We start from the raw sequence: 23,001 nt of genomic DNA, 5'->3' as shown, positions 1-23,001 counted from the left end.
CAGCCCCACATGTTCCGTGCAGGAGGTGACCAAAGGACCCAGCTGAATTCAGCTGACACCAAACGATCCTGACAGATCCTATATGGAGAAAACTCGTCTTGGAAAGCATCAAATTAAAAATGAACAGCAATTGCAGTGAGCACACACTGCAGGGTGGCTGAAAGCAACACTGCTGAGCAGCCATCCAACTGCACACTACTGCAAGTTTTGAGAACAGTTTCTTCTGAAATACACTGATAACCCAGCCATGAAACATCAAATAAGCAGACTGCCTCCAAAAACAAATGCTACAAACCTTACTGGAAATAAGTAAACAGGTAAAGGATTAAAAAACAAACAAATAAACCAAACAAAAATAAATAACTCTGCTAGTTTCTTTCTCTTTTACTAGTCAGTGAAATACTCTGTCATTTCCTCTTACAGCTGCAGCTACATTGGTTTAATACATGAGGGAAGCTTAAGAAATAAAACTGAACTGTTACAGACAGATAAAACAACCTCAGAATAATGGGAACAGTGTGAATGACAGTTACATCTCACAGCAACTTCAAGGGTTAAAACTTAGAAATCAACAGAAAAGCTTTTACCACCTGCAAGACTAAATCACAAAAGGTACTAATCCCAAAAGAAAACAAACAGCACCAACTGCAATGATTCAATTACAAACACCAAGTCAAAACAGAAACATTGAAAGAAAATAATAATGACATGCTTAGTGACATCCCCCAGCACCTCATTGTTTTCATTTCACTAAGAAAACTCGAGAGTGAAAACAAGAACTTCACAATTTTCCCCACTACTCCTATTACTTTCCAAGATAAGAGGTGGAAATTTGTGGTGTACAGCTCTGGCCAATGGACAAGTTCGACAAAAACAACAGCTTTTCAACACCACCAAATTCAAAGCAATTTGTGCTCACTGCTTCCTAACAGAATTAAAGATCCAGGGAAGATAAATCCTCACAAAAGTTCAAAATTATCTAATTATGAACCCTCAGCTCCCATCATTGAAGAGGATCTTTCAGCTGTCCTATTTTAAAATATCTCCATCAATTCCAAACAGAGGAGGCACAGATACAAGAGATTAATAACAGATTAGATTAGTAACATTAGATTTTTGTCTCCTAAACAAAAGCAGAGGAAGAATAAATTCCTATGTTTTTGTAGTAAGATTTAATTTTTGCTGACATTCAATGAGTGTTAAACAAACTTTAATGCCAATGTCTTTGTGAAGCTACTGTCAGAACATCTGCATGGGGGTACCAGTACACAATAGAATGCTCAAGGCAATTACACACAGGTGGCCAAGGAGTTTTCAGTTCATCTTTTGGCTGTATGTTCTCCAAATAATCATGCCAATTTAAAAGTAAGATTAAAACAGAGCTCCCAAAACATGAGCAATCACCATGAGTCAACAACAGAGCAGGAAAGTTTGAGATTTGCCTTGTCCTTTTTTTGCTCCTCTGCTCATCTTTGGCAAATTTGGTATTTTATAATGCATCTAGATTGGTAACAGATAAACTCCTCCTACTAAATTTCAGTAATTTATCAATTTAATTCCCTAAACCAAATATTTATGTTTCACAAGCAAAACAATTTGTTTTACTTTAATGGATGTAGTTTGATTGTGGCATGAAAATACCATTATGCTTTAGAGCTCTAACAGTTCTTTTTCATTGAAGCAGCAACCAGCCCAGAGAGAATCTTCAAAGGAGACAGAAATCAACTCCAGCTACCTGCATATCTAAGGGGCTTTTTTGGCTGATTTTGCTGAGAAAACCATTTAAATTTAAACCTTTAAATAGAAAGTATCCAAAATAATATCATGACTGATAATGATCATTTGCTGAGTTCAGGAAAACCTAGTACCAGTAAGAAAAATATAGTGTATGTGGATAAACCACCATGTAAAAAAAAAAAACAAACCAAAAAAAACCCAACAGAGCAAAGAGAGAATGCAGAACACTAAATGGCTGCCAAAGAGAAAGATTACTCATGTGGCAGCAAGAAATCGGACTACCTGGATCAAAAAAGTAAGCCAGGACTACATGAAGTGAAAGTCCACCACTGAGTTTTGAAGGCAGCGCCTTCTCTTGGCACATGACACCCACAAAGATCTCTGGCAGACAGAACTGACTCCACAGCCCTTCACAGGCAAGGCAGGCAAAGCAAGATGGGCAAAAATAAGTAAAAGCAACATTAGACAACATAAAGAAAAAAAGACCTTCACTTCCAGGGCTACATGACTGAAGAAAGCACCCACTCACCTGGAAGCACTTGTGCTTCTGAATCACGTAAGCATTTTTCTGGAAATCAAACCTATCAAATCTATGCTTTACACTGAATATTCTAACAAAAACTTCTCAAAATGAACAGACTCAAGAGGTGTTCATAAATCAATCTTCAAAACAAGACTGCAAAATTCTTTATTAAATTATGTATTGTTAAATGACTACACTAAGCAAGCAACAGCAGAAAATAAAATAGTCAAGGGAGAGAATTTTATACGGCATGGCAAGTGGTAACATTAAAAACTTGTTTTTAAATTCTTTTTGAAGCAGCAGCATATTTTAGAGTAAAGCTGCGTCTAGATAAGGCATAAACACCTAGAAAAGGGAACACTGCAAACACTTCAGCCCAACAATATAAAACCAGGGAAGATAGGAAAGCTCTTTGAGATAGAGAAATTGAAGGAACTTAAAATAACAAACATGCACAGGAAACAAAACAAGACTGAGAAAGTGTGTTATGATTCACCACCTCTAGAGCTGTTTCCACTCTCCTGGATCACTTAATTTGATTATTTAGATTGTTATTCCTAGAATATTTGAGATCATAATACTTGCATAACACAAACCCAGGGCATCACAGGATTTGTAGCATACAGAGAAACTGGAAACCCAAGGAGGAAATTTGGAATGACAAAATATCCGAGGAGCAGTGTAAAAATAGAGCAGGTTAAACATATGTACCTTGTGATATGACAGCACAAAGATGACATTCTGCAAAAGGATTACACAAATCAAGAAACTGTACTCCATTCTGCCTTAATGATACAAATAAAACTGCCTTCCATTTCTGGGAACCATGTTATCTTCAGCTCAATAATCTCCCTGAAAAGTTAGAGAACGGCAACAAGTGGTTCACAATTTTCAGTCTTTACTGATAAAGGAATGCGTTTAGTAGCACAGCTTAGGAGAAGCAGAGAAAAAGAGAAAAACACTCACTAAAGAACCACCAGAAAGAATTTATTCTTTTAACAGTGCTTCCCACTTTGAGAAACATAATCACTATGAAGGTGTGTAGTCAGCACTGGAAGATAACAGCCTTCAGGTGTGGTGTCAAGGAAATTTCACCTGCTGTTGGTATTACCCTCCCATTCTCTCAACCCCAAAACACAGAAAACAAATGGAACATAAAAGGACCAAAGAAAGATGCAAACTCACAGAGCAGATCTAAAAAGTTTCAGTTATCATCATGTTAAATTAAAACAGAAAAAAATACACAGCTGGGATAGCACTGTAGAAAGTAGCAGCCTAGTCTATTTCTACCTCAGTGAATACTTGTTCCTTCAAGTATTAACCATGCATCAAAAGCAAAGAAACCAGCACAGTACAACTCCACTAACCGGCTTAACTCATAACAAAAAGGTCATAAATGAAGGTTTGACTCCTGTTCTGCAGGACACTGAATTAACTTCTACTTGTACCAACTGACTAAGCTGTAACTTAGCATTCAAGTCAACCTAAGGAAGTCTACTTAAAGACATGCCAAAAGGAGTTTTATTTCAAAGGAAAACAAATATTTATATTTCTTTGTTTGCACATATTGAAAATATTTTCTTTGCATTTTTAAGATTTTTTTTTTCATTTGGAACCTAATTCATTACTACAGCACAATAAACTAAAATGCTCAAAATAAGGACTTTACTGCAATTTTACAGGGGAGCTAGTAATTTATACAAAAGGTTACATGGAATGACATTAATAGTAAGTGGAAATTCTTTATGCTAGGTTCTTATTTAGGCATATTTAATAAATCATAATACCACTGTATGAGCCAACAGTAAGTTTTTTACAAGTCTCAACTCAAACCACCAATGTGCAGTTTTCTCCCTCTGACATTATACAAGCTGTTTGAATTACAGCACTCCTCTATGGTGTACCAGGATGACAACAGGACTTTCAAAATCATAAATCTTTTGCTTTTTTCTATCAAATATCTTGGCATATACCTTAAGTAACCTCTATCAAATAAAGGAAGTATTCATTAAACATTAGCAACAGAAGTTCAGCGAAATTTATTTAAGAATGTAAATTCTAGTATAGAGAAGAAAATTATATATGGGAAAAGAAATCCCAGGTCTTTCTTGCTTTACATTTTACCATTCTTAAGGGGGGAAAACAGTACTCCAGCATCTCAAAAGGTTTCAAAATTTTTCCCCAGTTCTTTGTTGGTTTTGAATGCTGCAAAACCACAACTGTAATCATTATCTCTGAGTATCACAAAACCAATGATAAGCAGCAAGCACAACATGGAATATTTCTATTTCATTTTCTAAACCAAATATTTTTTGAACGACCCCAGACAGAAAGCATACAGTTATAAAAAAGAATCAGTTACATGGATAGATAACCAAAGAAATTTCTACCTCAGGGAATCTTAAAAAATTGACACTTTGTATTTCTGCAAGTCATGCCATCGTTTTTTTTAACAGCAATGGGGAGAGTCAATAAAACTCACTGTTCATACAAAGAAGTTCCTTACCCTCTTCTGCCCTGTCTCTTGCTCAGCTGGAAATTACATTCCCACCTGTCTCAATGACTCCCTGCAATTACTTGGCTACTTTACAGCAGAGACCAATTTTTCACTTTCTTTCTGTTAAGTTCTCTTTCTTCCCCTCAGGCTATTAGACATATCTCATTCCCTCTCATCCCAGAAGTTTTCTGTGTGCATCTCACATCATCCCCCTGCCAGAAACCTCTACTCCTGTCTCGAAAGCTCCATCTGCTTTTCATCTCCCTGCTCTGCCGTGCACCACTTTCCCAGCCAACAGCAGACTGCTCTACAACCACCCAAGGCAAGGGGTTCTAGGTGGATTTCCACGCTGCTGACTTCCACACCAGCTCCCCGTGCTGCTCATTCCCCCACTGTTCCTCTCCAGCTGGGCAGGGGTTTTAAAAAATATGTAAATATATGAAAGGTACTAGAAAGCTGTGGAAAGATCTGAGCATGAGTGGTATGGTAGAACATTTCCACTGCATCATGTAAGAGTTGGTTTTATCTGTGACCAGCTCCAGCAATGTGATGTCACATCTCTGCCAAACGGCTGTTCAGGCTGCGTGTGGCACCCAGCTTAATTTCACTGGAAATGAAACAGGGAAAGAAAAAAAAAAACACCGAGACAGTTTTTTTCCATTACTGCCTAGGAAATTCCCTGAAAAAACCCCACCTATTAAACCTTGTATTTAGAAGTTACCAGACTTGATGATGTCACAAAGTTAACACAAAATGCACACAGACCAGTGTGGACGTTCAAATCCTACATAAAAGCAAAACTAATTCTGTCTTACACTGAAGAGGAAAATGTTTTTCTCAAATTGTATGAAGTATATTTACATCTTACTACAATAACTATAACAGCTCATTATACCAAGCTCTTTCATCTAGTTCACAAAAAGACCTCATGTTAACCACTCAATTATACCAACCAACAGCTTTAGTAATAAAGATACTCACCATACAAAATATCTGGGCTGTTTTGTCTACCCATCAAAAGCTATTTTCTCCCGTGCCAGAAAGGCCTGAACATAACCATTACAGAAACAAGGGGTTTATTTTGCAATTTGAAAGCAAATAACTACAGCAACAATAAATGCAGTTAGAAATACTGCAAATACAATTTTCAGCAGAATTTCTGAAACTCGGGTAAACTTCTGTATAGCTCACTGTGACATGGCAATATTACACACTTAAAAAAAAAAAATTAACGACTTAACCACCTTGCCATAAGTGCTAATGAATGATTCTTCACTTCCTGCATAGGAACAAGTGAGACTATGCAGCAAAGAAAGGCCTGAAGCACTTTTTAATCTGGTCACATGGATCCATGAAACACACCTATTAGTACCACATGTCCTCAGGATTGTATTTCAAATTTACTGTTCTGCCTTCATAAATGTCACTCATACAACTTGCGTGCCACTGCCAAGTCAATCTTGGAAGTTCTTCACTTTTAAGATTTTAAAAGATAGACAAAATAAAGACTAGAATTAAAACTAGTATTTTTAAATCAGCATATGTCTGAAAGGTTGGCAAAGCCTTCATTTTACATGAGATTTAAAAAACTCAGACTAGAGCCTGGAATTTTCATGTCTAAACCTCTTATCTTTCAATGCTTTAGTTCCACACTGTCATTTCACTCAGCAAAATGAAAAAACATCATAATCTGAAGCACAGAAAAGTTTACTACTGAAAAACTTACCTGAAATGTGTTTTCCAAACTGCTTATCTATTAAATAGGAACAGAATAATAACATTCCTAGAAGTATTTTGCAAGTCTTATGTGGTTAAGAACACAATTTGTCATTGAGTATTATTGAGTACTCCTTGAGTCAGGGCCTCACAATAACTGACTCAATGGTGAATAACAAAAAACATTTGTTTTTTGTTACTCAAAAAGGTTACCCCCTCCAAAAAAAAATCCAAAAAGGAAGAAAAAAAGAAGAAAATAAAGCCTTACAAGTTCCATGAAAACTGCCTGTGAGATGAACATTATTTAGGGCTAAGCCTAAGGGAAAGATTGCTACATAGGTGCAAAGACAACCTGTTACACTTGGCCTAGGAGCACATCAATCAGCACTCCCAGCTCACGCAGCAGAACAGCTGATCCTGTGATCCTGCAGCTTAAATGCACCTTTTGCATGCTCCTTGCTCAGCCAGGAGGAGGAGGGAGCAAAGGATAAACTGCTAAGAGGGGTAAAGATAATGTAAGAGTAGTAAACCAGGGGTAACTTCTAGGTGACAGTAGAAAAAAAAAAAGCTCTTCATGCAGATTTACTACTCGAATTTCTGCTCAACAACTTCAAACTGCAAGACCTACCACTGTTTTCTAAATCAAACAAAATCTGATGATGAAACTATTTCAGATTTAAATGTATTTCCATAATAAGTGTTCCAGTAAACAATATTTAAATTATTTCAGTAAACTGTTTGTAAGAAAATATCATAATTCAGCAATAACAACAGCAGCGAGCTGCAGATGCATCTCCACTACACTCAGCTCAGCTGGTTTATACCCAAATCCATGCATTTGCTTAGGCCCAGCTTCAGTGTTTGTAGATAACTGAACCATTATTTTTTCTTTTCAAGTCCTGTCAAATGTTTCTCAGCATTGCAGCAAGACTAGCAGCTCCAGAGGACTCTCGAGGAGCACATCCATCCTTTCAGCACAGGTCTCAAGTTGGGGAAAGGCACAAGAAAATGAGCAGCATTCACATGCTGATAATAGTCTTTGTTCCAACTGTAAATCCAGAGGATCACTAGGCTTGAATGCAGACTATTATTACTCAGCCAGCTGATCTGAGCTTGCTCACAAAAGTCACAGACAAACTCCTGCACATCAGTGGGAACTTAGCACAATTCCCAGGAAAGAAATGGAACTACTACAGATCAACGAGATACCTGCCAGTCCTAGAGTTACTGCACTGAACCCTCCTGCTGAGCTGAAAATGCCACCTTGGTTATTTATCCTAGGTGTCAGTCTGGGCTTTGCTTTTTCCTTTCTGGCTTTTTTTGGGATGAAGATAAGCATGTTGTAGCAAAGTACAAAGCCTATCTGCAGGCATGGAAATGGATTAAAATTCACCCTAAATTTCAGGGCATCAGTAGTCACCTCTATATTTACTTCTTTTGTTATTATAAATACTGACCAATTTCCTACAAGTTATTTCTTTCTGTCAGCAGATACTCTCAAAATACAAGAAAATGTTAAAAATAGAAGCTGTTGAACAGTAGCTCTATTTTGACCATATGCAAGATTTTCCTCTTCATCTGCTTCATTTGTATCTGATATCACTAAGGGAAAAATCAGAGATAACATAACGTGGAGACCGATAAAGAATATGCACAGGGAAATGGGAATTTGATCACTCACGGAATTCAGGCCCTCTTACCACGCCCTTTAATTCATTCAAATTTTCTAAAGAGGAAGCAAGAAAAAAAATCCCAAGCCCAGGGGCATGATCTGAATGTTACCAAACCTGCTGACAGCAGGAGAGTCTTTACCCAGTACACTCTCCTACTAGCCTCCTCTAGCTAAACCCAGGGTCTGAAAAGTCAAGCCTGTTAGTTCCATCTCTTCCCTTTTCTCTCCACTCCCTCCCCAGGGAATCTTACTTTACAACACACCCAGAGTCAGACACCGAGTTCCTCAGGACTTCGGAGACACAGTGAGTCAGCAAAGGTCATGAAGTACTGTACAATAAATTACCCCATATAAAACAACACTTAATAGACAAAATATCGTTCTCTAGTCACAGAACTTACATTTTAATTCAGAGGTGACCAAATCAACGAATGATTTATTCTTTCAGGATTTCAATATATTAAGTCTAAACTGTTTCCAGTTCTTCCTTAGTATTTTACGATTCCAATTTACACTAACTCTTCAGCACATCCCAACCTTTTGCAACACTCTGCTTGTCTGTGTGATCATCTGAAAGGCACAGGATTATGCTGTGGCTGCCTTCCAAGCAGCAGCAATCATTGGATCACAATGTCAAGCCAGCAACTTGCTGGACTACATGTGACAAAAATAATAAAGCATTCTAACACACTGCAGCAAGGAGTGCACACCAAATGAAATTTTCCAACTCCAGGAATAACAAATGGCACTCTTGGTAGCATTGCTCTTCTCCTACCAACTCAACAAGCAGGCCTTGGAATTACAGTACAACATGCACTCTCAACACCTCAAATTTTCATCCTGGCAGGTCAAGAGAAAACTTTGCAAAGATTAAAAAGAAGGCACAGTCCTTATTTAAACCACTAAACACAAAGAGTCCCACTCGTGGTGTAAAGGGAAGGAGCAAGGACCCACACACGTGGATTTAACCACTTAGAGCAAGAGGACCACGAGAACAATGACAGAGAAAGAAAGTAGCAACCAGCTCTGGAGGGCACAGGGCAAGGCACAATGACGCTACTTCCAGAAAACCCCTGCAAGTTATTTCTGTTATTTCCTCAACCCCGACGCGGACTTGGATAAGATCAGGATTAGATGTAGACTTTCACTCTATGAAAAACAAGAAACTGTTATCTTAAAGCTCCTTTATGTACCTGGTGTTTTTCCAGAAGTCTACTCCCATACTTAGTCAATTGCATGTAAAATCTCAGCTTTTGAAACAAACAGAAAACAAACAAAACCTACAAAGAAACCCCAACATCCACACCCCCTTTCCACTCGCTTAAGTTTAGAGGAAAGAAAACGTGATTTCTAGGAGTCTCAAAAGTCTGATGGAAACCAAAGACCTGAATTTTTTTCTGTCTTCTTAAGACTTTTAGGCCAATTACATGGTTTTGGGGAACTGACTCACGAGGGGTTTGCTGGGCTGGTTTCAATCTTCGAGGTTAGGTCTAGTCATGCCCCCCTTTTCATTCTGAAATATAGGTACTTGTACAGTTACAAAGATTTTGGTCTAACATATATTCAAAGTACATTTCTGGACCAAACCACATAATTCTCCACGCTTAATAGTGAAACTATCTTAAGAAAATACAAATAAAATTCTAATTGTTACTTAACTGTAACTCTAGCAGGGAAGTCTGATACTTTTTCTGCTAAACGTATAGAAAAATTGTACAAGTTTCTTAAACTGTTTGAAAGGACTAATTAGCAAGGGGCACACACCACTTCCTACACTGTTTTTACGTCCTTTTTCCATCCTATTTTCAGTTTTTCAAGTAAATTGTTGCATACAACATCCAGGAGAGCTACTACATAAGCAATGTTCTTTGAAATGCTCGAATCAGTAGGCTGAAACAGACCTGAATGGTCGAATTCAACCATGTGTGAGAATTCAGTTGTGCCTTTTCACCAGAACCAGGCTCGAATCTTGGTAAAATGAAATGTGCAGCTTTAACGTACAAAAGCTCAAGAACTCATCCTTACAGATTCTGAAATTCACAATCACAGAACTCATTCAAAGATGACTCTGAGCCTCACTCCACACCGTGCATGAGTATTACTTGTACACACGTAATGCAGGAAAGGCTGGTCTCATTTTTATTTCAGGAAACTCGATTTTTTTTTGCCCCCGCTCGTATTTTAAGAGGCTTTCACTCGGTTTTCTCCCTCTAGAGCAGAGACCCTGTTGCGGGCGCACGTAAAACCGCATCCAGAGATGCATTTCCCATCCCGAAGCTTCAGTACACCCCACCTGCGCTCTGCCGCGAGACACAGCCCTGCAGAACCCCGAAAGCACCATCTGAGAAAAATCCGCAGCTTCCGAGGAAAGAGGCCCCGGAGGAGGAGGAGGCGGCAGCGCCCGGCGGGGCCGCTCGGGGCTCTCACGGATCGGGGAGCGCCCCCTCCTCCGCAGCCAGGCCGGGCAGCCGGAGGCCCGAGCAGCAGGGGCTGGGGCCCGGCACAAGTTGGCCAGAGAAACCTGTGGCTGCCGTGACAGCCCCGCGGCCGGGAGCGGGGCGGCGGCCGGGCAGCGGGGGCTGCCGAGGCGGGGACCCCGGGACGCGCCGGACACTGACCTGTCCTCCGAGTCCATGCGGCTCAGGGGCTCCCCGTCCGAGGACATCTCCAGGCTGCCCCGCCGGCCGCCCGACGTGGCGCTGCCGCAGCTGCTGCCGCCGCCCGTGCCGGGGCCGGTGCCGTATCCCTCGTCGCCGCCGCTGGACACGCTGCTGGAGCTGCTGCCGCCCCCGCCGCCGCCGCGGCCCGGCCCGTCCTCCTGGCTGCCCCGGGGGCCCTTGGGCTCCTCCTTGGCGTCGGCCTCGCTGCCGCCGCCGGGGCTCGGCGAGCGGGTCTCGTCGCTGCAGCAGCCGCTGCTCGTGCTGCTGCTGCTGCTGCCCACCAGGCTGCTCTCCTCCTCCTCGCCGCCCTCCTCCTCCTCCTCCTCTTCCTCCTCCTCGTCCTCGTCCTCCCCGTCCCCGGCCTGGCTGGCGCTCTCCGGGCTCGGCTCCGACATGCTCTCCGCCTCGCCGTTCAGCAGCAGCAGCGGCTCCGGCTCCGCCGCGGCCGAGGACGAAGGCGGCGGCGGCGACGACGAGGAGGATCCGGCCCCACCGGCGGCGGCCGCTACCTCCGCCGCCACCTCCGCCTCCTCCTCCTCCTCGGCGGGCGCCGCCTGCCCGGGAAGGCGCCGCTGGGGCTCCGCCATGTCGCTGCAGCGAGCGGCCGCCATGGCGCCTGCGAGTCGCTGCCGCGCGCGCGGGGCCGGCCGCGGGCGTGCGCACGGCGGGGGCGTGCGCGCGCGGCCCCGTGCGCGCCCGCGCGGCCGGTGCGCGCTCCCGCCGCCGCCCGTGCCCCCCCTCCTTCCTTCGCCCTCCTCGCGCACCCGCACCGCCGGGGAGGGGCGGGGCGGGGCCCGGCTCGTGCCGCCGCCGCCGCACGCGCTACGGAGCGCGCCGGGGGACAAACAACGCGGGGAGGGCGGAGCGAAGGGCGGTGGCGGACGAGGGACGCGATCCCGGGTGGCGTCTGCTGGGGATCCCACCGTGAATCCCCCAGGGATCCCGGCTGGAATTCCCCGGGAATCCCGGTTCGAATCCCCCGGGCCGCTGGAATGGCGTGATCCCAGCTCCCGGCTCCATGGACAGCGGCGAGTGCCGCGGGACGCGCCGGGAGCCGGGAACGAAGCGCTCCCGGTTGCCCCGCCTCGCTCCAGGACAAATCCCGGCGGCACCAGTGTCCCACAGCGGGGCAGGGACATTCCCGAGTGGGGCTGGAGAAGGAGCACAGCCGGAGCAGAGTGGCCCCCGTGGAGGGTGGGGCAGGCAGGGCTCCGGTGGTACCGGGCACGGCGGGTTCCCTCACGGGCATGGGGGTTCCCTCATGGGTACGGCGGTGGGGAAGCGGGACAGGGATCGCACGGAACGGGAGAATCGAGGCTCCTCGGGACGAGCTGCAGGAGCTGAGGAGCCAGCCGGGCAGGAGTGCCGCAGGCTTGGCCAAGGCAGGAAGGAGACGGGGAATGGGTTCCAGCGCCGCTGGAAAAGGAGTGAAAAACACCGCGCTGTGCAGGGAGGAGAGAGAATGAACCAGAGCAAACTGACCTGAAACCTCTCTTGGCAGGGAAGAAGAGGCTTCCCGGCTGCCGGGGAAAAGCTGTGTGACCAAAGGGCACTGTGAAATATCACAGGATGGTTTGGATTGGAAGGAACCTTAAAGATCATCTCATTCCAAACCCTTGCCCTGGGCAGGGACACCTTCCACCAGACCAGGTTGCTCAGAGCTCTATCCAGCCTGGCCTTGGACACTTCCAGGAATCCAGGGGCAGCCACAGCTTCTCTGGGCACCCCGTGCCAGGGCATCACCACCCTCACAGAAGAATTTCTCCCTAATACCCAATCTAAACCTATGGATGTATAAAAGGGGAGAGGTGAAATCTCAGCAGGATGACTGTCAGTCATGTAGAAGCCTTCAGAGCAGAGTTTGAAAATTAAGGTCATTTAATGAGCATGTAAAATATGATAAAGTTTACAGTTAAGTACACAGGATGGGGATTGGCAGTAGAACAGAAAGGTAGAATCTGAATACAGAGATAAAATCAGGTAGTTTGATAAGTTATTGGAGAGGTGAGAAGGGTAATGAAAGCTATTCAATCAAAGGTAAATAAACCAAAGGTAATAAAATGCTGTTCTTTGTGAATTTTAAATATCCTACATCTGTCAGTCTTTAGCCAATGCTTACAGAGCTTGCCACATTTAACACAAAAATCATGAAGTCGTTGTAGTGAAGTTTAAAAACAAACACAGTACCACAGCTCAGTCCAGAAAACCTCGTGCCTTCTGCACATGAGGAAGAACCTCACTAACTCAAGTTACAGCAGGCAGATCTGGCATGTCCACAGAGATCCTGGATTCCAGGAGAAGCTAACTGCGTAGGATTAAAATCTGGAGAAGGTGCTCCGAAGACCTGCATTTGCATAGCTGGTGATGGCTCCCAGCCCATCAACAGATGTAGCTGTGAGCAGCAACAAGAACAAGCTGTGGTGTAGCAGCCAAAATAGAGAGCCACAGCACTGAAACAGCAACAGGGGGTCGGGGACTCAACACTGGATTAGTCTTTGAAAACAAACCAATAACATATTTAGCCCGCGGAGGAGCATAAGCAAATTTTGGAAACCAAAAGCAATGAAAAAGTGATGATAATTCCTCAGATTTCTAGAAGCCAGCCTCGGCTAGAAAGTGGAAATGTTAAGAATGCTTTAAAAAAAATCCAGAGGGGGGAAAAAAGACAAGAACAGCTGCAATGCTGCTTCTCATGTGTGCAAGATGTGCATTGCAGGTCTCCTAACTTCACCAAAACAGTCACCAAACCCTGATTTTCTGCACCCTGTTCTGCCTTTCCTCCTGCTAACAGTGTGTGCTGTGCTTTGCTCCCCGCGGAGGAAGGCGTGAGGCTCGGGGGGCGTGTTGCAGTCACTGGTCTAATCAAACACCAAGTGTGACGTTCCAAAAACACCCCAGCCTTTGATTCAGCCCAGAAACGGCGGTAGCTGAAGTAATTCCTATTTTTCCTGGTCTCTACTACCCACTGATGCCCTTCTGCAGTTCTGTGCTGCAGCAAGGGACAGAATCAGGGAGGTATCGGGTCATGAGAAACCAAAAATACGTGAAGGGCTGCTGTAAAAAACACCTTTCACAAACGATGAGATAAAGGGGAGAAAAGTCACCACGAAGAACTCTGTACCCCGATGTCAGTTGTCCTGATCGCTGTGTGCTCAAATGTCTTTTTTTGCCCAGGTATCTCTGGGTTTCTCGAGGTGCTGTGTGCACGCAAAGGCTCCTTGTGTTTGGCACTGAAAGTGAGCAGAGTGATTCGACCTCCCACTTTCCGCTCTCCTAAGCAGGGCGGTAGAGACGCCAGCTCGTTAGGTAATCTGTGTATTCAGAGAGGGTCAGGAAAGGAAACCTCGGGACTTTTCTATTGCCTGATGGAAATCGCTTGGCATTTAAGCAAGCGCTCAGTACCAGTGGGGTCACTGCTGCAGCAGGCAGGCATCAAAGAGAAACTCCGTGGTAATCTCTCGGTGTCCTGCTCTCAGGTTTTCAAACACACAAAATTCCGCGTCCAGGCTCGGCCCTTGAGTGCTGTAATAAAGTCCTAATCGAGTGCAAGCAGCAGTGATTATTGCTCACTGAGCTTTCTCTGTACAAACCCACGCAGCTTACCGAAGCTGGATTTCCTTTTTTCCCAAGGTTTTTTGACTTTTCAAACCTCTTGAAAGAGATCTGTCAGAGAACAGGTGATTCCAGAACTTGCAAAAGCATCTAAACCATTTACATGTGAATGCTGTGATAAAAGCTCAAAGGAGGAGACTCCTGTTAGGAAATCCTTTGGAGAAAAACCACATCGTTCACTTGGGTGGATGTTACTCTGTCGTTCACACAAAGGGTTTCGGATGTGCTCAGTCTAGCTTGGTAGAATCACTTTACAACGATGATTCAAAGCTCAGACATTTGTGTTGAGAATCAACAAAGCACAAAATAATAAATAAATTTTAAAAAGTCGGTAGATAAACCAGGAGAAGCCTGTTCACAGGCAAATGATTCCAAGCAGGACCATTAGTTCAAGAACAAACAACTTGTAGACACAGCAGAGCAGGGAGAAGAAATGAAGATTTTATTTTCTTACCTCAGGAACACCAGGGTGCAGGGCATTCACACTGACAGCAGGAAGCAGTAACAAGCACACTCCAGAGAAGTAGTTCCTCCTTTTCTTGATTCACAGCAATTTTGCCGTTTTGTGGAGTTTTCTTGAAGGACACTTAGATGAGATCACCAGAAGATGTATGTAAGGCAGGTTTCTTGAGGTTTTTTCCCTAACTTTGATCAGCATTATAGTACTATTCTATACACTGTACAAGCAAAACACTTCAATACAGCAAGAAAGGCCTATAAAGAGAGAAGAAAAATTAAATAGGCCTGAGGTACAGGAAAGGTGACATCCAGTCTTACACTTGCCAGGATACCAAGAGAGATTCTGTAAAGCCCAGCATCTGCTTCCTGAGCTCCCTTCTCCAACCCCTGCCTCCCCATGCACCTCTTATGCAGCGCAGGAAATTCCTGCTGCCTGCACCTCATGACTCACCTTGCTCAGCATTCTGCCGACTCAGCAGCCTCTGGAAACTGCACCCTTCCCTTCTTTCTGCCCCACCCTTCCCCATCCCAATTCGAAGGCTGGAGGAAGAGGCTGCCATCTGTCATTGCTTCAAGTGAGCAGCGCTGGGTTCTCACCCTTCCCTTCAGACTGGGCTGAAATTGCCTCGTAATGCAATTCTGACCCCACCCTCTCCTGCATCACCCAGTTAATTCTCCCTTTAAACTCAGCTTCCATGCTCTTTTCTTTTTTAAAGCTGCCTTTAATCTTTGTCTGTGCTGTCTGCTTAGAAACCATGACTCTGAGAAACTACAAGCCATGCTTAGGCTGGGCCAACCAGAAGAAGGCTGCAGGGAATGCATGTTGGGAAAGGGTCCCTCTTCCCTCCCTAGGAGTGTTGAGCCCTCTCTGGGATTGTAACTGGCTTTGAAAAACATTTTGCAGCAAAATGAATTCTTGATACTGTTTGGGACCTTCTTCCTGCTCTGCCCTGCCCCTGCTTTGTGTCACGCTGATCTGCTGCCTCTTCTCTGGTGCCAGCACAGCTGTCCCTGAAATTCCTGCCATGATCTAGACCAGGGAACTGCTTTTAGTGGTAACTAGGAGGAAAAAAATAAAATGGCATTCTGTTCCTGTTACGTCATGAAGCTTCAGAAAACTCCAGACAGCTCAGTCAAATGTAACTCTCTGGGGATGGGGAAAAGAGGAGCAAAAAAAGTTAAAAACTTGCTAAGGTGACATAAAGAACCAGGGGTTACTTCAGGAATGGAAAACCCCATTCTGTCATTCTGGAGCTCATCCAAAAGCTCATCCTAACATTAATTCTATTTGCACTTGTGGTAAACTCCAGCCAGCCCAGTGGAGATGAGGGCATCTCTGCTTTAAGCCATCAATAAACACCAACAGTGAGAGGAAGGCCATGTTCCACAGATATCCTGATGTATTTGAAAGAAATCAGATACCTTACAAGTAGATGAAACCTCTAAAATGCACACTAATTGATGCTCAATTTGTTGTCAAATTATATTGAAGGAAAACAGGAAATGCAAAATAATACAGCCTGAAAATTTCTTGTAAGTGAAAGATTAAAAAGCTATGAGTTCAAGGCATGAGGAGGCCTTGTCATATGGTTCATTGATGTGCTCTACAGGTTGCTGTAAAACCTGAAATATAAGCACAGAATTTCAAGTAGGTACTATTCAGCTGTGATATCTTGTTAGTTATTATAGATACCACTGAGAATGAACTCAGAATTTGCTTCAGAAATAAAAGCTGCTCTCAGTACATTTGCACTGGTATAGCTGAGTATTAATCCTGTCACCCCATGTCCCTCAATTTTTGTGACTCCCAGGGACTTGCATAAGTACACACTAAAAGTGCATTGTGCTTTTCTTTGAAACTACTGGGAAAGTTTTTCAAGCGGAAAATTTAAATAACTGATGCAATATATCATATAAACAAGTAAAACAGTAATATATGTGGGACCATACAAGCAAATATACCAACTTTTCTCTGTCATCAGTATTGTCAATATTTTTATTTATGACTAAAAAATCTACATAAATTATCAGAAATAATTTCTTTTCCTCCCAAAGTATGTTAAACCTCCTTGTGTATATTTTCTTTTTGGCACAGTTTGCTCTTTTTCAGTAAAGGCAGCCAAAATTCTTAAGTCTCAGAAGAATCAACATCCTTAAATGCTGTAATTTAGATTCATTTTAGCCAGAGATAATTAAAATATTTGCTTCCAGATTACAGAGTCTTTACATGCTGTTAATTTGGGGAATTGGTTTTCTCAACATTCTTATGCAAAACAGAACTGGATTCCAGCTTTAAATGAAGGTGTGTGCCTGAGCACATGTAGAGGGTTGTCACCAGGATGTCCATTTATTTTCTGCAGAAATAAATTTGGTGCAGATCCTCACAGTAAAACCAGGGGAGGCCATCCCAGCTGAGGGGGCAATTCTGCACAAGCACACTAGGCAGTAAATCCTGGTTTTTTTCCCTAAAAATATGGATGTGAAGTCAGGAGCAGAGTTGGTTTTTTTTTTGCACACATGGAAATTCTTTTCAAAAACCATAGAAGTAATCAAGATCTTGCATGTTGCAAAACCGGTGTGTAACCATTAAAACCAAACAGAGATGCATAATTAATTGAATGCTAATTAAATACAAATCACAGCTTGGAAGGAGTACAAGTTTACAACAGCTTTTCCTTGTTCTAGGATTACTTTAAAACTCCCCTTCTTCAATTTGTAGGGGTAAGCAGAATATGGGTTTTCCATAGAAGGGTTTTAGATTTCTTTAAATTAATGTTTCATAAAATTTAAACAAAAATCCCCTTGCAGAAATCTAGTTATAAAGTTTATGTGCTTTTTTTTTCTTTTTTCTTGAAAGAATCTCTTATCTTTCCAAGATCAAACCCTTGTGAACACATGTCCTAACAAACAAAGTTCTCAGCTTCCCAGAATATGCTGTGGTGGCCCCAGCAAGGGGCCCTAAAGATAATGAAGGGAGTGGAACATGTCAGATGAGGAGCAGCTGAGAGAGCTGGGACTGTCCAGCCCCAAAAAGTGATGGCTCAGGGGGATCTTATCAAGGTATAAATATCTGAGAGGGGAAGTAAAGAAATGGAGCCAGACTTAGTGGTGTCTGGTAAGGGCAAAAGTCAATGGTCACAAACTGAGATGCAGAACATTAATCCTATTTAAATGTAAGAAGAAACTTTTTCACTTTCAAGCAGCGGGAAAGATTGCCCAGAGAGGTTGTGGCATTGCTGTTTGTGAAGTTATTCAAACCACATCTGGACATGGTCCTGAGCAGCCTGTTCCAGCTCTTGCTGCTTGGAGCAGGGTCTTGGACTCTATGATCTCCTGAGGTGCCTTCCAACCTTAACTTTTCTGTGATTCTGTAAAATTCAGATATTATTCTCATGTTACACAGAGACACAGGCTTTGCTAAATATGCAAAGCCAGTATTTTTCTGGGTTCCCAAATATCACCATGTACCCTGGCTTTGCCCCAGCCTTACGTGGGCATGAAAATCCTAATTGACACCACTCCTGCCTTGCAGTGTGCCTTGTAAAGATGGGAAGGGAGTCCTGGTGGAGCCATAGCAGCTGAGTTGGGCTGTGTGACTGGGACCAAGCCCTGAGTCCCTGCAGGCAGATCTGGATGCAGCCTGAATGGCTCCATTTAGAATTCCCAAGCTGGCCAAGTTTAGGGACCTGCTACATCCCCTGAGATTAGAAATGACAAGCAAGTGAGATTATATGTTTTGCCAGATCTTGGCAGGCTAGAGACCTAAGGGAGAGAGGTTATCCTTAAGAGAGGCATTTATCACACACTCTGGCCTGCCTTGAGCAAGATACTGCTTGGAGAAGATTTCCCAAAACCTTAACAACCTGGACAATTCATCTTCTCTCCCCACTGCTCTGCTTATGCTACAAGAAAAAAAATCATGTAATGGGAAGTTTATCAAACAGCTAGATATGTACAGAATTAATTAATTTAAATAGAATTTATTATTTGGTAGTCCTGAGCACAAGCAAACACATGAATTTCAGAAAAGTTCAGAATTGCATCTGAAGATGTGAATTGCCATTATTTGGGCATTCACTGAACAGAGAAGTCGTACTCAAATTAATCAAAACTAATTTAACAATTACAAAACCAGCAGGATGACTTCATTGTCGTTTGCCACTAATGACAAATGTTTATTACAGATAGTGTATTTGTCTTCTGAGCTATTAAAACCCCGTTTGCTATTCATAACTCCTCAAACCTTTCCTGTAAGACGAAGGATCCATCATGTTCATGGAAAATAAGCCAAGCTTGTAGAAGTACAGCACCCCTCCCTATTCTCAATCAATCAAATCTGAGAGAGAGAGAGGGAGACTGATGAGAACAACCTACTTTTCTGTGCGTGGCATTCACTGAATGTGAAAAGGGGTTTCAGCAGGACCGAGAAAGTAGCTGTTGTCATGACAGCACCGGGAAGCCCAGGGACTGAAAAGATCTTCATCAGCTCACTGCAGCAATGCTGTGCCAAAGGAACTGTGCTGCCTGTCTGCAGGCTGACAACAGAGCCAGGGGAATGCCTGCTTGTCAAACCTCCCTGGTTTTTCTCTGCAAACTTCCCCACTCCTGGCCTCTGAAGCTGCAATGCAGTTGCAATCTGGCAAGAACGGATCTCTCCTGCCCCCCTCCTTCCCCTTCAGCACTCCCCACGCTTTCTGTTTCTCTCTCTGGTTTAACAAGGACAGCACCCAGCCTTCCTGCACTCTCTTTCTCCACAAAAATGCCATGCTGAAGGCAGCAGTAGCCTGTAAAAAACCCAGTCAAACACCAGCTCATTCTGCAGTCCAGCTCCATCGATGTCATGCCTGCCACTCCTGCATCCTCAGTGCGAGGGGGCAGCGTGTCTGTGTGCTCTGCTGCTCACCTGGTAGCTCTGGGGCAAGAGGCTGAGGATTTCTGTGGCAGGATCTGCTCCTTGGGGTCATACCCTGTGCAGGGGTGGAATGTTACCTGCTCAGCTCTGGCCACTCCAAGTCAATATATCACTTTTCACACTGAGTTAGGCAGCCTGCTGGCTGTGCTTACTGTAATCACCACCAGCACAAGTTTTCGGAGACCTGCAAGGACTGTTCTATTCCCAGAGGAGTTTTATTTTACAGAAATGACTAAAAAATGGTTGCTGCACAGGTGAGATCCTCATAATTTAGACAAGGAAAGAGAAGGTAAGGTCCTTTTGGCTGTGCACATAATGATGGAGTTCTGGTGCTGTTTATTTGAAGCAGTGGGAAATGAGAATATTTGGAAACTTGTGTTATGCCCCCACTGGCTATCACTGATGGAATGAAAACTGAGATTGAGTGCTTTACACCCAATCTTGCAGCAGCCACCTTTATTGCAAACAAAATGCTCAGAGAGATGTGCCCTCAGAGGAATTTTACAGGTTTTGTCTGAAACTTTGGCATCTCTGGTATTGATTGCAAAATTCACATTGACCTCAGCAGGGCCAGACTGTCAAACTCAACCTGAGAGCTGGGCAACTAAGGAGTTTGGAGGAACCCACAGCAAATCCTGATATCCTGATATTATTGATGGCTGCTAGGAGGTGGGGACTTGGCCCCTACTGCACAGGAGAGCCCAAGTTGCACTGTATTCAGATTTCCACCCTCCATCAGCCAGAATTTCAATAGTTCAGAAGTCCACTCTCTCAGGAAGCCTGGAATATATGGCAGAATTGGGAGATGTAGATCCTAAATTAGCTCAATGCCCTGATGCTGTGCCCTGTGGATGCACTGCATGTCCTCTAATAGGCAAAGCAGTGATCCCTGTCTCCTGAACTCTATTCCCAGCTCAGCTGCTCCCAGATTCTCCAAACAGCTGACTGCATAGGGGTGGGCAAAGCATTTTAGCATGTTGTTATGCAGAAATCTGTGCATAGTTAGGATATGCTTAAGAGTCTCTTTCCCAGCACTGCTCTGAGGTGCAGTTCTTTGCCTTTGAAGCCTTCCAGTGAAAGCTGCTGTTAAACCCACACATGGAGTGTTCTCAACAGGGACGGGCCTGGCTTTTAATGACATAATGCTTTTGAATCTAGTCAGTCTTTTAAAACTGGTTTTATTTTCAGTCAAGGTGAACATTATGTGCTTGATGATTTTTGCCCCGTGACACATGCAACCAAATTCAAGAAACAAATACTATCCTAACAAATACTATCCTGTTTTCTAGGCAGATCAGTGCCCCAAAACAACCTCATATAATACTGAAGTTTTAGTAGGAAAAGGGGCACTATATATTCTTGGCAAGCTGTTGCTATAGAGGCATACTGTCAGCAGCAGCTTGGCTTTATACTGCATTTAACTGGATAATTTATCAGAACCATCAATTTGCAGTTGAATTTCTGTACGGGTTTGGAAATGCTAAGCATTTGTTTCATCTCAGTGAAAAGCAGACTTAGCTATTTAGAGCCTGGAAAATAAGGAGACTTTTCAGAGCAAGGTGAAAAAGAGATGATTTTAAATGTGGTGAATCTTACAGTCCATGTCTACATAAAACTGGGCTCTCTTAAATTGAGAAAGCTATTTGATTTAGGTTGTGCTAGTGCATAAGAGGTACAACAAAGAGGGATGTATTCTAAAGTGTAACTCAGGCACTGAAAGCATTAAGGTATCAGCTCTGTAGAGAGCCATGACCTACTTCTGCCTTGTTTCTTCCAAGGAAAATCCTTTGGCACCACTTCAGGCCATGGTTTCTGTTCTCCCTGCTATCTTGAGGACCTGATCTTACACAAAAGTTCCTCAGACACGTTCACATCCCAGTTTCTCAAGTCCAAGTTTCATGTAGAGAGGAAGCAAAGCAGCCAGTTTAAAATGGGACTTTACATTCTCCTCACCATCCTCAATAAAACATAAATTAAGTGCTGGACCAATGTCCATGAACCACTTGTGTTTCAGATTTTTTATAACAGTTCATATTTTGGAGGTCTTTTGGATATGAATGCAGTCAGATTTTGGGACTTTCTTATATTGCAGTAAGTGATCTCAGTCCACCACCTGCACTGCACTATGGTAACTCCTTTTGGCACACTGCATGCATATTCTTTTCCATTACATGCAGCATATTCTCATCAGCTGATGTTCTACAGTAAAATCTCAACAACTCAGCTTATATCACGCTTAACAAAGTATGACAAAATAAATGCTGGTTTAAAAGCCATATAAATATTGAAACACGAAGCATTTAAAAGTTACTCCCCTCTTCCCTGATCTAATTATACTATTAATAAGCAACATGCAGAATTTCATCTGAGATGTATGAACCACAAGAGATCAGATTCTCACACAAATTCTCTCCTGTATCATAATGATTGCAGTGTGAGCGTGTTTAACTTTAAATCATGCAATGTGTTCACCTGAAACCAAAAGGGCTGTTCCCATCTGGGCCCAGATCTGCTGCATCAACACTAATTCTGTTGCCCTGGTTATTTGCAACTGCAGGTTAGGCCAAGAACACATTTTCTCTGTTTTGCAGTAATTTGTCTTGCAGTTCCAGTGTAATACCTTTGTTCCCTTTTTATCTTTAATTGTTGCTGTGCACCATTAAGCAGCAACATCACGATATTTAGAAATCACTTTGTCTTTCCATTTGGTGAAGCAACTCCATTTTATAGGCAAAGGAAGGCTCTGAGATGTGGCTGCAACCTTGCAACGAAACCTGTTTATGCAAGGTCCTATCAAGAACTTCTTTCATTTAGGTTAAAGGATCAAGTCCTTAACATTTGAAAATGCACAATAAACACACAACACTGCATCACTGAGTAGCAAGGTTAATAAAAATACAGCCTGGCATTAACATTAAAAGGGCTCTAATTTTTTTCTTCACAGGTAATTAGTTCACACAATGAAATAATCTCCTTTCTTATCCTGGAAACACATGCATAAAACAGCTCAGATAACATCATTTACATACAGGCTGCTGCATCCGCATGTTAATGTCTGGCAGTGAAAAGTTCAGACAAGTTTGTAATCCCCGATTTCCTGCGCGTGCTCGGCACCCAGATTCCCAGAAGGAAGGGAGAGGGATACTAAATATTCCTGAGATGACAGGTCAGCTGCAGCCCGCCACATCTGGGCAGCTTGCACAGTTACAGAGC

General features: G+C 43.3%; 1 protein-coding gene across 3 annotated transcripts in view; it reads right to left on the bottom strand.

Annotated features, from left to right (window-relative positions):
• Positions 1 to 11,420, bottom strand: part of AEBP2 (AE binding protein 2) — a 39,319-nt gene extending 27,899 nt beyond the window's left edge. For all 3 annotated transcript variants that reach the window (XM_036401251.2, XM_036401248.2, XM_036401249.2), the window contains exon 1: positions 10,764 to 11,420. In XM_036401251.2, the coding sequence (XP_036257144.1) occupies positions 10,764 to 11,416 (653 nt within the window). In that variant the 5' untranslated portion in view covers positions 11,417 to 11,420. The remainder of the gene's footprint in view (positions 1 to 10,763) is intronic.
• Between the last annotated feature and the right edge of the window lie 11,581 nt (positions 11,421 to 23,001).

The sequence above is a fragment of the Molothrus ater genome, chromosome 5, assembly GCF_012460135.2.
Source record: "Molothrus ater isolate BHLD 08-10-18 breed brown headed cowbird chromosome 5, BPBGC_Mater_1.1, whole genome shotgun sequence".
Lineage (NCBI taxonomy): Eukaryota > Metazoa > Chordata > Aves > Passeriformes > Icteridae > Molothrus > Molothrus ater.
Note: the sequence above shows the minus strand (reverse complement) of the source record. Positions and strands in the feature narration are given on the sequence as shown.